At 51.3% G+C, this 15,336-nt stretch overlaps 1 protein-coding gene, 1 long non-coding RNA gene and 1 other non-coding gene across 7 annotated transcripts in view; 1 reads left to right on the forward strand and 2 right to left on the reverse strand.

The window, feature by feature from the left end:
* The window catches only part of IGDCC3 (immunoglobulin superfamily DCC subclass member 3), a 39,832-nt gene extending 36,795 nt beyond the window's left edge, over window positions 1-3,037 (forward strand). For 2 of the 5 annotated variants that reach the window (XM_032480933.1, XM_032480936.1), the window contains 3 exons: window positions 297-435; window positions 580-787; window positions 1,065-3,037. In XM_032480933.1, the coding sequence (XP_032336824.1) occupies window positions 297-435; window positions 580-787; window positions 1,065-1,265 (548 nt within the window). In that variant the 3' untranslated portion in view covers window positions 1,266-3,037. Of the gene's footprint in view, window positions 1-296; window positions 436-579; window positions 788-1,018 lie in introns of all 5 variants that reach the window. The other 3 variants (XM_032480934.1, XM_032480937.1, XM_032480935.1) reach the window with 2 other exon arrangements.
* A 1,334-nt stretch (window positions 3,038-4,371) lies between these two features.
* Window positions 4,372-10,206, reverse strand: LOC116664470. Its single transcript, XR_004320991.1, has 3 exons — window positions 10,114-10,206; window positions 8,657-8,811; window positions 4,372-4,578 (listed from the first exon to the last, which is right to left on the reverse strand). It is a non-coding gene; the product is annotated as an uncharacterized LOC116664470 (long non-coding RNA).
* Window positions 10,207-13,629: 3,423 nt separating this feature from the next.
* TRNAG-ACC lies at window positions 13,630-13,702 on the reverse strand. The gene has a single exon. It is a non-coding gene; the product is annotated as a tRNA-Gly (tRNA).
* Window positions 13,703-15,336: the final 1,634 nt, after the last annotated feature.

A 15,336-nucleotide genomic window follows, 5' to 3' on the forward strand; every position in this document is an offset into this window, starting at 1 on the left:
TGAGCCCCGGTTTTCTCCTTTATAAAATAGAGATCGTAATATCTGCTTTATAGAATGGTGTGGAAGACGAAAGGGTCCATGTAAAGTGTTATTCTCAGTATCTGGCACAAAGTTAGTGCTTAATAACTGGTAAAAAGAAGAGAAAAGGTTGGGCTGGGGTCCCATGGACAAGGGCAGTTGGTATGTAGACTTGTGAGCGGGAGCAGCCAAGGGAGAAGGAAGAGCTGGGTGCCTGGGGGTGCCTCGGGCCGGGCCGGGAGAGCCACAGCCCCTGCCCCGCCCCGCCCCTCCCCCAGCCCTGAGCCCACCCTGTGACTGCCGGAAGGAGGAGGCCACCAACCAGACGTCCACCACAGGCATCGTCATCGGCATCCACATCGGGGTCACCTGCATCATCTTCTGTGTCCTCTTCCTCCTGTTTGGCCAAAGGGGCAGGTGGGTTCTGGGCTGGGGAGAGGGGGCTAGGCCAGCATGGGGTGGGCAGGCCTGGAGCAGGAAAGCCCCAGGGGAAGGAGAGTTTGGGGTGCATTGTCTCCATCCTCCCACATCCCTCCCCCTAACTCTCGGCTCACCCCCCAGGGTCCTCTTGTGTAAAGATGTAGAAAACCAGCTGTCCCCTCCTCAGGGCCCCCGGAGCCAGAGGGACCCTGGCATCCTGGCACTGAATGGGGCGGGACGGGGAGAGCGGGGCCAGCTGGGCCGAGATGAGAAGCGTGTGGACATGAAGGAACTGGAGCAGCTGTTCCCCCGAGCTGGGGCTGGGGGGCCGCCAGACCCCAGACCCATGGTGAGTGCCCCCTCCTCCTTCAGCTCTGACCACCTCCCGATCCTGCACCGTGGTCATAGGCCGTGGTCACAGGCCGTGGTCACCGGCCTTCGCCAAGCTGCAGATCTTCTTCAGGCACAAAGCTAGTGGCCAGTGCCTCTTCTTTGTGCCCTGAGTCAGGCAGGGAAGCCGGGAGACAGCCCCTGAGTGGGACTGGGTCCAAGGCCTGACCCTCTGACTTGGGGCTCGCAGGCGCCTGGCTTCAAACTGATGCCCGCGTGACTGGCCGTTTCCCCAGCAGGATCCCGAGGCCCCTGCCCCGTGTGAGGAGACCCAGCTCTCCGTGCTGCCACTTCAGGGGTTCACCCTCCTGGAGGACATGACATCGGAGGCCAAGGTCCCTGGCGTAGGCCCCCCAGCTGCCCTGCCATCCCAGGACATCAGCCCTGGCCTCCTGAGTGAAGGACCAGCCACCCAGCCAGCCCACTTTGGACAGTAGCTAGTGTCCAGCAGGCTCTGGAGGGAGCAAACCCCGTTCTCAGGTCAAAGGCAAGATTTCTCCTGTCATGTGAGCTTCAGATGGGGGCTTCCCAGCATTTCTGTCCTGACTGCTCCTCAGATGCTCAGGACCTACAGTAGCACCGTGGCAGGGAACCCCCCACCCCGCAAAGGACCCGGAGGGAATCCTGCAGAAGCCCCTCCCTTGGGCCAAGGGGCACCCCCCAAACTCTGCCTGGTACCCATGTGACTTGGAACTGAACTAATGGTTTTCTTTTTTAAAAAATAACAAACTTGAAATCCAAAAAAAAAAAAAAAAGAGAGCGAAGAGAGAGGAAGGTGAATTAGACTCCAAAAACATGCCCCTGCTGTGGCTGGGCCCCGACACTGTCACCCTCCACGACCTTGTTTTCTCAGGATGGATTTTTGCTGTTTTGGCTCTCAGCACCTACCTCAGCCGGAATGAATGTCCTCGGGGGAGTGGGGTCGTGGCCTCAGCCCCCTGCCCCACAGAGCCCCGAATGCACTCCTACCTCAAGCCCCTTTAGGGGCACCCCCTCTCCCTCCCTACATTGTTGTCCAGAGTTTAAAAAAAAAAAAAAAAAAGGAAAAAAAAAGCACTTCCCTATTTCCAGGTGTGAAAGAAAATGTCTACCTCGAGGCTCGCTGGCTCTCGGGCCTGTGTTGTATCACTGGACCCTCCCTCCCGGCTCCTCACCAAGGTTGGGCCTCTTGGGGCTTGTAGAAATAAAGATGGAGTTGGTCAAAGAAAATGTGAAAAAAAAAAAAAAAGCCAAAAATAAGAGGAAAATTGGTTCCTGGGAGTATCAATTGTTGCTCCAGACTAGCCACCTCCCTGCACGCTGTTGGTGCTCCTGTCTCGTCTGCGTGTCCACTCGTGTGTTGACCCTCTCGGCCGACTCCTCCTTGACTGGCTGGGACCCCCAGACCCTCTCTGCGCCTGGACCTCGGAGGGTGGGACGTCACCCCGCAGCCTGCCTCCTGTCCTGCCCGGACACAGAGCTGGCCCCTAGGGTGCACTGTGTGTGCAGGGGGCTGTGTGTGTGCCAGGGGGGTCCCCAGCCCTCTGTCCCATGGGACACCGCCAGCCTGACCCACCTCCCCCCGGGCAGTGGAGCCACCACTGTCAGCAGATGTGGCCGGAAGCTATTTTTCTACAAGTTGTGTCTAAGGATTTATGTTCTTGTGACTTTTGTTTCTCTTTTCTGTTGTGGTGTTCTTTGAAAGACTTAGTTAAAGAGAAAGGACAAAAAAAAAAAGAAAACAAGGAAACAAAATCCTATTTTTGGTTACACTCAGAAACATTTTTTTAAATAGCAGAAAGGAAACTTTTTTTTAAAGGAGAAAAAAATGTGTATTCCTTAAATACACGATTAGACCATAAAGTCCCTGACCCCCCAACCCTCTAGGGACCCCCCAACCCCAAACTTTAGTTAATTAGCTGAGGAAGGTAGATTTGGTGGTGTTTTTCTAGAAGACGGGAGTCTTGTCCAGGTGGACTTGGGGAAGGGCGGCGGTCCCTTCTCCCAAATGCGGGGCCTGAGCTGAGGGCACCTCAGACCTCCCAGGCAGTGCCCCTCGGTTCTCAGTCCTCGGTCCTCGCAGCGACTTCTCTGCATCCCCTTTCATCCTGGAACCCCCCTATCCCATGGGAAGGGTGGGTCCGGGGGAGGAGGGACGAGGGCCACCTGGCCTGTCTTGGGTTTTGTCACACTCATTTTGACTGAATAAAAGTCCTGTTGCCAAAGTGAATCTCGGGTGTTTTGGTGGCTGTGTCAGGTCCTGGAAAAGGGGTGGGAGTGCTGGGATCAGGGTGGTGAGCCAGGCAGACCCTCACAGGGCCCGAGGCCAGGGTCATGACAGCAGACCCGTGTGCGCCACTGACAGGCACCGTGAGTGCTGGGTCTTCTCCGCGGGCGGGGAGGCTCCCTAGGACCTCCATTCCTCCCTGTCCTCTCTTCAGTCCAAGCTCCCGAAGCCAGGTATCTGGGGCTGCCAAGGCTGAGGATAGGAGAGCGACTTGGCTTAGGGGTGTTGTGCTGACAAAGATCCGGAGGTCTCAGTGGGCCTCAAGCTTAGTAAGATACAATGGTGTAATGCAACTGCTTAGAATGTCAGTGTCTCCTCCACTGCTGAAATGAAAAGCCGGGGCTCACCCCTGGGAGACTGCAAGTCTGGACAGCTGTGTTCTATACCGAGGGATCTTTTGAGAGGAACAAACCAGGATGGCGGTTTGCAAGATGGGTCTCCAGCTGTGGCTAGGGCCCTGGTTCTCCAGCTGTGCACACTCTCACCCAGAGCAGCTCTACTCTGTCTTATATGCTGGACTCTTCACGAGATTTCATTTGAAAACTGGCTGCAGCTCAGAAACAGTGATGATGCTGTGGATGCTGAGCTGAGAAAGGAAGCCTGAGGCTGCAGTGGTAGCTGTCCTGAGTCCTGCGGGAAACTGGTTGACTTGTCTTGACTTTTTTTCCCCCCAAAGGAAAGAACTAAGCCCACATATAGACTTAATGCCTCACCTCTCTTTACACAGAACTTCACAAACACAGGAATTCTTCATCCACATGGCGGGGTGATGGGTTTGTCATCTGTTGGAGCAGGCAGTGGTGGGGTGGGAGAGCGGGCCAGCTAACCCCCAGTGCCCCTGTCCCCTCCAAGAGTCCAAGATGGTAGTACCTCCCCTAGGGAGGGGCCCAGAAACATTTAAGAGCCACCTAACATGACCCATGTAGATACATGGAAATTGCCCACGAATCACATGCAAATATAGGCAGGGCCTGTTCTAGCAAGGCCATGAACTGGGCTAAGGTACCAGGAGAAGTGGGGTTCCAGTTAGGAAGTTTAGCAGAAATTGGTATCAAAGCTGAGTGGCCCGGCTGGAACATGGGTCCTGAGATCTCAAATCACCCAGTGGCTGCTGCAGGCTGAAGACACCCCCCACCTCACCCCACCCCTACACACACACTATCTTTGGGCAGAATCCAGCAGCAGCCTGCTCCAATTATCTGATGCTCGGTAACAAACCACCCCACAACATAGTGGTTTAACCTGACATTTCTTTTGCTCACAAATCTGTGGTTGGGGCAGGCAGGGCTCGGCGGGGCCAGATGTCTCTGCTCCACGGGCATCAGCTGAGGCGGCGTGAAGCCTGGGGGCTGGAATCATCTGAAGGCTCACTGGTCTCCTGTCTGGTGGCCAATGCTGGCTGTCGGTCCCGACAGCTGCATGTGGCCTCTCCACGTGCCTGGGCTTCCCCGCAGCCTGGTGGCTGGGGCCCAGGGACCAGCATCCTGAGAAAGAGAGCCAGGCAGAAACTGCGTCATCATTTAGAACCTGGCCCTGGACGTCCCACAGTGTCACTGCCACGTTCTACTCATGAGAAGCAAATTGCTAAGGCCGGCATATTCCAGGGAGATGAATTAGATTCCACTTTTTGATGGGAGTAGAGGCAAAAAAGTTGTGGACATGTTCAACCACAGGACCACTTTGGGGGGACGCCGGGCATGGAACCACCGTCAGCTGGGAGGCTGGGCGGCGGGAAAGCTCCCCCAGAGGCCCTGGCGTGTGATGGGAGGGGCGGCAGGAAGACAGGGAGTGCTCCCAACTCCTACGCCAAGCCCTGTTCGTGGGTCCTATCCCTGTGATTAGTGAAGATTGGTCGGGATGGGGGCAATCCTGAGGTCACAGGGAGGGGGGACCAGGCCCCTGGGAACACCTGGCAAGGGGCTTCTCCGCTGCCTGCTCCCTCTGCTGGGGCTGTGACAGGTGAAGGGCCAAGGGGAGCCAGCCTGAGAGCCCCATCTGCCCGGGGTGGTAAAGCCCAGAATGACAAGAGCTGGAAGGGACCACTGACCCTCTCATAGGAGACATGGCAACCAAGAGCCACGAGGTGCAGGATTCACCCAAGTTCACAGGGAAGTTAGAGGCACAGTCAGGGCTGGAACCCACAACAGCCACACCCCACCTGGAACCCTGTCCCCTCAGCCCAGCCAGGCCACAGGCAGACTCTGCACTGGACTGAGCTCCAGAGCCCAGAGGGAGCAGGAGGGAGAAGAATGGGGAGTGGCGTGTGTGCATGCGAAGGCAGGACCTGGAGACCCGGTGGGGCAGTGAGGAGGTTAGTCACCCTGCTCAGGACTGGGCGGGAGTCTGGGCGCAGCAGGAACTGGGGGAGCAACCAAGGATGGGGTTGCTGTCCCGAACTCTGAGCTCAGGCCAGAGTCAGGGAGTGGGCCATCTAGACCCTGCCTCTCCCACAGAGAGTTACTACAGGACTGGTGCGGAGCCATTTGGGGCAGGGAGGTGGGGGAGGAGAGGCTGAGAGGAGGGCCCAGGGAGGAGCCAGGATGACCAGGAAGAGTAGGGCCTTGCTCCTCGAGATCAAGAGAGATGTAGCTGGAATTGGTGCTCCCAAGGACACGACTGCCTGTTGGTCACCCTGTGCCATGAACCCAACTGTCATGATGCAGGTCTCGCCCTGCCATCGCTCCAAAATGCCCACGGCCCGGCCTGACTCTGGATTAGGCAACAGGTTCTTTGATATGATGCCAAACAAACAAGCAACTAAAGAAAAAATAGATACTGAACACCATCAAAATTAAAAACTTGTGTGCAAAGTTGGCACAAAATGACACCATGAAGAACATGCCAAGACAACCACAGAATGGGAGAAAATATTTGCAAATCCTATCTCTGATAAGGGACTTGTACCTAGAATGTTTAAAGAACCCTTATAACTCAGTCATAAGGACAACTCAATAATAAAAAGATAATATCCCAATATAAAAATGGGCAAAGGATCTGAACTGACATTTCTCCAGAGAAGAGACACCAATGGCCAATAAGCACATAAAAGAAAAAAAAAGTAAAAACACAATGAGACACCATTTCACTCCCACGAGGATGGCTGGATTTCACTCCCACGATGATGGCTGGAATCAGAAAGTTAGATAATATCAAGTGTTGTTGAGGATGTGGAGAAACTGAAACGCTTACATGCCGCTGGTCGGAATGAAGATGAGTGCAACTGCTGTGAAAAACAACCCGTCAGTTTCTCAAAAGGCTGAACAGTTACTATGTGACCCAGAAGTTCCATTTCTAGGTGTATACTCAAGAAAAATGAAAACATATGTTTTTACAAAAACTTGTACACACACCACTGTTCGTAGCTGCGTTACCCGTCGGAGATAAAGTGTGGAAACAACCTGAATGCTGATGAATGGAGAAACATAGTGTATAACCATACAACAGTTTTACTTAGCGGTAAAATGGATAAACTTCAAAAACATTATGCTAAGTGAAAGAAGTCAGTTACAAAAGACCATATATTCTATGATTCTATTTATATGAAATGTCCAGAATAAGCAAATCTATAGAGACAAAAGTACATTAGTAGTTGGGGGCAGGGGTGGGGGTGTGGAGGAGGGCTGGGAGCTGGGAGCTGGGAGCTGGGGCGGGGGAGGGTGGGGAGTAACTGCTAATGGGTACAGAGTTTCTCTTGGAGGTGTTATAAAATTGATTGTGGTGATGGTTGCACAACTCTGGTTATATCAAAAACAATTGAATTGCACACTGTAATGGGTGCGTTGTGTGGTATGTGAATTACGGCTTGAAAAAGCTGTCATAAGAAAAAAGTTCCCAGTGAGGGGTGGGGACAATGTAGCTCAGTGGTAGACCGTATGCTTAACATGAGCGAGCTCCTGGGTTCAAATCCCAGCACCTCCTAAAAATAATAATTTTTTTAAAAGTTCCTGAGAAGACTCGATGTGAAGAGTGCAGTTTAAGTGTTCAAATGATACCATTATTACAGGTAGAGAGCCTGGGGTGGGCAGAGCAAAGCGACCCACAACGGAGGAGGGAGTGAGCGGGATAAAGAAGAAAGAGAGCTTGACGGGACCTCTGCACACGGCCTGGCCTCCCTGGAGCGGAGGGAGCCTCTGGACGCAGGAGCCAAGCCTGCAGTCTCCTTGCTCCCGGGAGAAGGGCTGTGGCTGGAGGGTTTTGCTGCCACCCTGTGGAGTTGGCGAGGATTACAGTTCCAGGGATTTAAAGCCTGATCTCTACCCAAGTCTGATTGAAGTTAGCAGTTAAGATGAGCTGCCGCCCCATGTAGGAAAGATAGACCCAGCCCTCAGTGAGCCGACAGTATAGGCTTGAATTAAAATAACTGCAGTTTATCCAATACCGGCAAGCTGAGGAAGCAGAAGAAAACACTGAAGGCCAGGATTAAGGAAGATACTGAGGGGGATGGTATAGCTCAAGTGGTAGAGCGCATGCTTAGCATGCACAAGACCCTCGGTTCAATCCCCGGTATCGCCACTAAATAAATAAACCTAATTATCTCCCTCCCCTCCCCAAATAACAATAAAATTAAGTTAAAGAAAAAAAAAAGGAAGATTTTGAAGAGAAAGAGTGGTCTAAATTGGTTGAAATGGACATTTTCTTTTTGAATATTGAGGAGTGACCCAGGAATGTCAGACCCTGGAAAAGAGGATTAAGGAGTTCGGGCATGTCCTAAAATGCATGTTGGGTCAGGAACCTGCCGTAGCTCCCACTGCCCCCAGAGCAGTCCAATGCCTTTAGCCTGGCATGCAAAGCCCCCTCACGAGAGACTGTGCACCCAGTGGTTAAGAGCATGGGCTCAGGTTGGTAGTTCCTGCTCAGCCGCTGTCTGGCTGTGTGACCCAGTGGACATCCCCATCCTCTGGTGCCATCATTTTCTCCTCCATAAACTATGAACAAGCATATCACGCACTTCATAAGTTGTCGTGAGCAGTAAAGAAGTCAGTTATGTAAAGCACTGGACCGTGCTTGCTATCATTATGATTAATCGGAGCAGAGCTTCATTTTCTGCCCCTGTCATCCACGCCAGTCCTCCAAGCGGGGCTCATGGCTTCTCTGAAACACACCAACCAGGCAGGGGTGTCTCCAGGCCTTTCTGCAAGTGGTTCCTTCAGCCTGGAATGATACTGTATGACCATTCCTTCTTTCCAGATCCTTCCAAACATCACCTCCTCCAGATCCTCCCTGATCCTCTCCGACCAGAACCACCTCTCCAGCCCTTGCCCTTCCTTTGCGTCCTCTCATACAGAGTGATTTCCTTCCGTAGCACAAAACGCACATGATGTGTGTGGGTCATGCCCGCTCAGAGGACTTAGGATGTGACCTTGCTACGGATGGACACGGTGGCTTGTATCCTTTAATGACCCACCAGTGCAGGCGTGGAGCAGCACTAAGTATTCAGTAAATGCTGGTGGAAAGAAAGCAGGAAAGCAAAGAGGGAGGAGGGAGAAAGAGAAGGAGCGAGAGATGAAAGGTGAACTAGAGATGAAGCTGGGAGAGACTTAAAGAGAAACCAGCTCCATTCACCTTCCAACAGCTTCAGGGAAACGCAGGTAGAGACTGGAGACGGCGTAATTTGCATTCTTCCTTCCGTCTTTTCATTCCTTGAGCCCTGGTGTGGAAACAGACTTTGAAAACTTCTGGACTTGCTTTTTCGCCCCTCTGAAGCTCAATTTCCTCATCTGTAATCGAGATAATAATGGTCCTTATCTAATTGGGTTGTTATGAGGATCAAATGAGAAAATAACTGGTAAGTTCCTGGCACGTGGTCCACAGCAAGCACTCAGTAAATGCTGTGCATCATGACGGTGATGGTTGGGTGAGTCTAAGAACTCCAGACATGTCGGAATAAAGCTGTGCCCTGCTGGGGAGGGGAGGTGCTTGCTAAGCTTGGGGAGATGTCTATTGTCCTCAAGCCAGGCCCAGTGGCCACATAGAGGTCACACAGTGTTTTCTTTCAGACGTACCCATCGGCTCCCCACCCCAGCGAGACATACAATAAAGACTCCTGATTGCTTGATTAAAGGAAGTGGATACACAATTCATTTCAATTTTAGACCTAACCACCCCTCTCCCCACCTTTCAAAAAGAATTGCACACCCTACTCCAATTTACACACTGAACCAACGTGGAATTTTCCAGCGGGTTCTGAAACCTTTGAAGTGACCAGACCAGACTATTGATTTATTTCCAGCTAACCTCTCTCTTTGAACCCAGAAGGGTCAAGGTTAATTATATAATAAAACACACTGTGCCCAGCTGCCCCCTCTGGGGGCACAGGGAGCCCCCAGACCTTTCCGAGCCGGCGAGTGGTGGATCGTATTTCTGATCCCTTCCCCGCATTCATTTCCTTCATCAGGGCCCATTAAGAGGAAGGAAAAAAAAAAACAAAACAGCCCAACCCCCTCATTTCCTCCCTGAAAGACAAATTTTAATTTGCTGGAAACCAACAAAGGAGATCTAAGCTAAATTTCCAGGCAGCACCCTGTGGTGGATAAATCTTGCTGCACCTATCCTGGGGTTGGGGCTGGTGGGGAGAAGGGTGAGGTGGGGTGGGGGAAGGAAGCAAAGGGGTGCAGACCCTCGAGCCTGCCTCTCCCACACAGGGGGAAGGAGCCCCAGAGGGCCTGACTCAGCGGATGCTTCCTGCGCGGCTGGGTCTCCAGTAAGCCTTCCTGGGCGGCTGAAGTGAATTAACCCACCGGCCACAGCTTCTGTGTGCCCTCAAGAGCCACACCACGTCCACACTACCGTAGCCCATTTCCCGGGTGGTATGCAAACCAGTATCCAAGTGGTTGCAAAAACTGGTTCCACTTATATCCCAGGCAGGAAGTGACAGGGCCAGGACTGGAACCCAGGCATTTGTTTTCCTTGTAAAATAATAGATTCTTCCCACCCACCCCTGTCCTCCCACCCCCAGGGAAATATTGCAAATGTTCTTTTCATTTCCATCATTTAAAGAAAAAAAGATCCAAAACTGTTACCTAATATATAGTCCATTATCAGATGTCCCCAGTTGTGCCAACAGCGTCTGCCTCGTCCGTGTTTCCTCCATCCAGGATCCAGCCAAGACTCACCCACCCCCTTGGGCATCATGTCTCTCTGCTCTCCCCTCTCCCAGAACAGCCCCAGCCTTTCCTGTTTTCCCTGACTCGGACATTTCTGAAGGGACAAGGTTGGTTGTCTTGCAGAGTGGCCCCCAGTGTGGATTTGTCTTATGTTTCCTGCTGACCATTTAGAGTGTCCTTTGTACGGCGTCACGTCTGGAGGCCTATGATGCCAGCTGTTTTGGGCAAGGGACCCAGGATTTCCAGCTCCAAGGACAATGCTGGTTCTCAGCCCGGCTTGGAAGGGAAGGAGTGTGAAAGGTTCCGCGCGGGGGCGCTGTCCGCACGGAGATGCTCGCTCTCTGGGACTCATCCACCCCCACAGGTTGCAACCTTGAACCTTGGAAAGAAGCCCACCCATCACAGCCTGAGAGGCATTCCCCCAGTTCTTCGTGTCTGGAACGTTTCTACGTTTGCACCAAGGCCCACCACCCAGGTCTCTGCCTCCATGAGGCCAGCATGACTCTGGCACAGAACCAAGGCTCCTCTCTCTTTCTGCTTTCACAGCCTGTGTTTCTGCTTCATTCCATGACGTGTCTCAGTGTAGCCGCCACTGTGGAGTGATTCCCGACCCCCGTACATCCCGGGCCAGCCCAGTGCCCACAGTAGGTGCTCCATAAATGTCTGCCAAGTGAGGTGTAACCCAAATAAAACCAGTCCGCCCTGTGGTCAAGCTCAGCTTTACATTTGAAAGAAAAGTCCAATATCCAAAAGCAAGTTGTAGGTGAAGGTATAGCTCAGTGATAGAGCCTGTGCCTGGCATGCAAGAGGTCCTGGGTTCAACCCCCAGTGCCTCCATTAAAATGAATAAATAAACCCCAAAACAAAAACAAATCAAAACGTTGTTTAAGTCTTCACTGAACAGTCTGGGAGGCATCAGAGACTCAGTTAGATCACACCTCATATAAAGAGCCCAAAATGTTCTCTTTGCCCGTCTCCTTTCTCCTTGTCATCTCCGGGCTCCACCATCACCTGCAAACCCCTCTTCTTTCTCTCCCCAACTCCAATCTCTGTTGGATTTTCTCTTATTCTTGCTCAAACCCCTCCTCCCTCTAGATCAATTTGGTTCTTCTTCAAGCAGCATCATGCCTTTAACTTTTAAAAATTAATTTAACTCAAAGCAACACACAAAAACATCCTCCTTGTTAAAAAATAAAATATGATGGTGGTCCTCTCTCCATTGCCCCAAGCCCGTTCCCCCTCCTGGGGCAATCGTTGTCAGCTTGGCGTGATATCTTCCTAGATCTTTTTTCAGGTAATTGTAGACTTTCATACGCAGAGAAGTCAAATACATGGTGTACTAAATAATGCCATTTATATTTTCTGTTTCCAATTTTTGATGCTGCAGTGGACATCCTTGCGCCGCCTGCCCATATTCATCAGTGTGTTCTCTAGAGTAGGAACGAGAGGACTTGCTGGGGCCTGGGGCCCTGGGGCCCTGGGCCTGAGCGACTGTGCATCCTTACTCCCCGCCGTCAGACCGTGAGAGGACTGGGGCTGTTTCTGTCTTGCACGGGCACCTTCCTTCTCTCCCAAGGCTGCTCTGAGGATCAGACAGAGGATCCTGGGAATTGTGCCCATCAGTAAACGCCTAATTCAACACCAGCAAGCCCCATCTTGAGCTTAGCTGATTTTAAAAGGATTTACTCTTTAGATATTGTTCTTTCAGGTTGGAACGATCTGTTTTCTGACCTAGCTTCCTTCTTCACTTTCTCCGTGTCCTATCTTCTCCCTGTCCCCTGGTCCCTGTCCATCTTCCTAACCCCTCTTTCCCACGCACTTGCCCTTCTGACCTTTTAGTCCTCCTCACCCAGGCTGGACAGTGGCCCGGGAGCCAGTGCTGGGAGTGAACCTGCAGCCCCCGGGCCAAATCCCCCCTCAAGTCCCCACCCTTTGCTCCCGCCCAAAGTGGGCACGCGATGCAGGCAGGGTGGGGAGCGTTGCAAATATTGTGGCCAGTGCATGTGTGATTTATTCAAGAACATTAAATGTTTAAAAAGTCTAAATCACAAAGCAATAAGTAATCGCACAATAATGAAATGGTCAGGTAATAAAAATAAAACACATGCATAAAAATACTTAGCATGGAAAAAATTTTAATTAAAGATGAAACATTACCTCTTTTCATATTCCTCCTGCTCTCTGAACTGAGATGAGATTCTCTTTTTTTTTTTTTTTTTCCCTTTTGTTTTGATTTAGATCAATGGAATGGGCCAGTTCCTGATTTTTTTTTTCCCCCAAAAACCAGTGCCTGATTTTAGCAATGGGTGATAGCCTCCTCACAGAGCACAGACTAGAGGCCAAGCACCCATGATGACACACGTAAAACTAAACTTAATGAGGTGGATATTACTATCATCATGCCTGCTCATAGATGAAGTATCTGAGGCACACAGAAGTTAAGTGACTTGCTTGAGGTCACACAGCTAGGAAGTAGAAGAGCTAGGCTCAGACCCCAGGTGGTGTGGCTCCAGTGCCTGGGTGACGATCACTGTACCACACTGCCTTTCAGCTTTAATGTGGGTGAACCCCAACACCACTCCCCATCATTAGGCACATATGTTTGTTTTCCAAAGCACTATTCTTGTTCTGATATTTCACTTGAATCTCTCAATGACTCTGCGAGGGAAAGGAAGCTTAGGAGCCAGCATGATGCCCCATACCCAGCCTCACAGACAGACCCCAAGAAATGGTAGCTGGTGACCAAAGGCAGAGAAGTGGGTAGGTCCCCAGACTTGGCGGTGCTGTGTAGCACGCAGCACTTGGGATGAGCGTGGTGTGTGCATGCCGGTGTGGAGGTGTATGTGGATCGGCATATTTGGGCATGTGTGTGTTTGCACGCGCACGTGTGTGTGTGTGTGTGTGTGGGCGTGCACCGGCGTGTCCAGCCTGGCCATCTGGGCGTAACCATGCAGCCCCCCTCCCCCGCATCTTTCATCCCCACAGGGCGGGGCGCCTCAGTTGGGCTGGGCGTAGTGGATCAGCTGTGTCACTGAAGGCAGGGGCCGTTCTGATCTGTGCTGTTTGTTTCTGTCACACTGTTATCTCCACTCCCCTGAGCCTGGAGCTTAGCATCATAAAATGTCAGAGCCTGGACGAAAATGTAGAGATTATCAAACTCAGGCCCTCCCCTGACAAATGGGGGGGCCCAAGCCCCACAGAGGATACTATTAAAATTAAATACAAAATGGAAACCGGACTTGAGAATTCCCAGAGCAGATAAAACCGTATAAGCCCTGTGAGCAAAACTAAATCCAGTTTATTTCATGAAGGTAAGTGCAACTTAACTTAGGTTCTTTCTCTTTTTTTTTTTAAGTTTAAGTGTTTTTTTTTTTTTTCATTTAAAAATTTTTTTTATTTTGAGGGGAGATAGTTTTATTTGTTTATTTTTAATGGAGGTACTGGGGATTGAACCCAGGACCTTGTGCGTGGTAAGCACGCACTCTACCACTGAGCTATACTCTCCCTTCTTTTATTTTTAAATTTTTTACTTTCATTTTGTTGCTTATTTCTTGTTAATGCCTCTGACAATCATAAAAGACACTTTAGTCATCTTCTTAAAAATGGTTTGAGATAATCCCTCGAAGCCAATCCCCTGCCATCTGGAAACCCCATTGTAATAACCAGCGACTGTAAAGGTTAATAACTTTCTCATTTTCACTTTATAAGCCGTCCTGTAACTTCACGCTACTGAGCTTCACATCAGTCTTTGAATTCAGAAGCTCCCCATTCGTGAACTGTTTTTATATGCACAATAAACTCTTACTAAATACTATTTATTGGTTTGGTGGTTTTACTTTTGCTATTTCTGGACTTTTGACAGTTCTCACAACTGACCTCCTCCAGTTAGCGGCAGAGTGGGGACCAGAACCCACATCTCCCCGCCCAGTTTCATGCTCTTATCACTACCCTGCTGCTCCAACTGTTGTCTGCCCTGCAGTCAGCAATTACTGACCCAAGGTTCCCAGGCTGGGGCTGAGGCCACCTGACAGCTGGAGAAGGTGGTCGGGAGTCCGGAGCTGCTCCGACATGTCCCCGGCTGTGCCTTCTCCACCACCCCCTCCTCCCCGGGCTCTGGGAGGGGACTCTGGTCTCCTCATGCTGATCACAATTCAAGTGGGTGGGTCAATATGCTTTCGATTAATTACAAATAGAGAAATGACTAAATTCTTGATAAATGCAGTAGGCAAAACTTTTTCAATATGTGGGGTTCATGAGAAGAGCTAGTACTTTGGGTCTTTTGATGCAAGTCTCAGGAATTTTCATGGGATGAATGAATGGAGGCTGACAGGAGCCCTGCGAGAGACCCAGCTTGAGAGGGTTTTGGTCTCTTCATCAAAAGAAAGGGTCAGAAAATCCCCTGTGTCACTTCAGGAGGTGAATTACCCTTGAGGAGTTGGAGAGGCTTCTTCATGGTGGGGAAGGGGCTCCCCTAGACAACAACTCAATTGTTCTGGAAAAGTGGTGTACCTGGAATCCCTATGTGTTCTGGAGACCATTCCGGGGCTGCGCGTAGAAAGGCAGGATGGGGAAGGGGTTTTGAGGGTGGGCTCTGAAAGGAAAGGCAGCTGGCACTTGCAGGTGTGAGAACCCAGGGGGTTCTGGGCTCTGAGGGGTCCCCACCTCAAATGGTGCAGATTTGGGCCCTGAGGAAGCAGAGAGAGGAGCGGGGCTGCCCTCTCAGTTATGCGGCAGGCTGAGGCCAGAGGAGGGATCCCTTCACGCCCTGAAGACACCCAAAGCAAGGCCCCATCACTGAGCGGAGGTCCCCGTCTGCAGGACCAGGCCACCCAATATGGGTGCCCTCTTGCTCTCGGCACATCCCCTGCTCGCCAGTCCCTGCTTCACCTACACCCTACTCACCTGACTGACCTTAACCATAGAGCTTAATCAGTAAATGCCTGCAGATTGCCCCCAGCCCCAGCCAGTGACTGTTTTAATCTTTAGATCAGGACTTGTCTCCACCATGATAGCTTATCAAAGAGGCAGTGAGGGGCATGTTCCTCTGCAGGTTTCCCTGGTAACCGATGAGCCAAGCTGACGTCAGTTCCCTCTATAACTGGTAACCTCCTTCTCCCCCCGGGGATCGAAGACTGTGGC

Source organism: Camelus ferus, chromosome 6 (genome assembly GCF_009834535.1).
Source record: "Camelus ferus isolate YT-003-E chromosome 6, BCGSAC_Cfer_1.0, whole genome shotgun sequence".
Classification (NCBI taxonomy): domain Eukaryota; kingdom Metazoa; phylum Chordata; class Mammalia; order Artiodactyla; family Camelidae; genus Camelus; species Camelus ferus.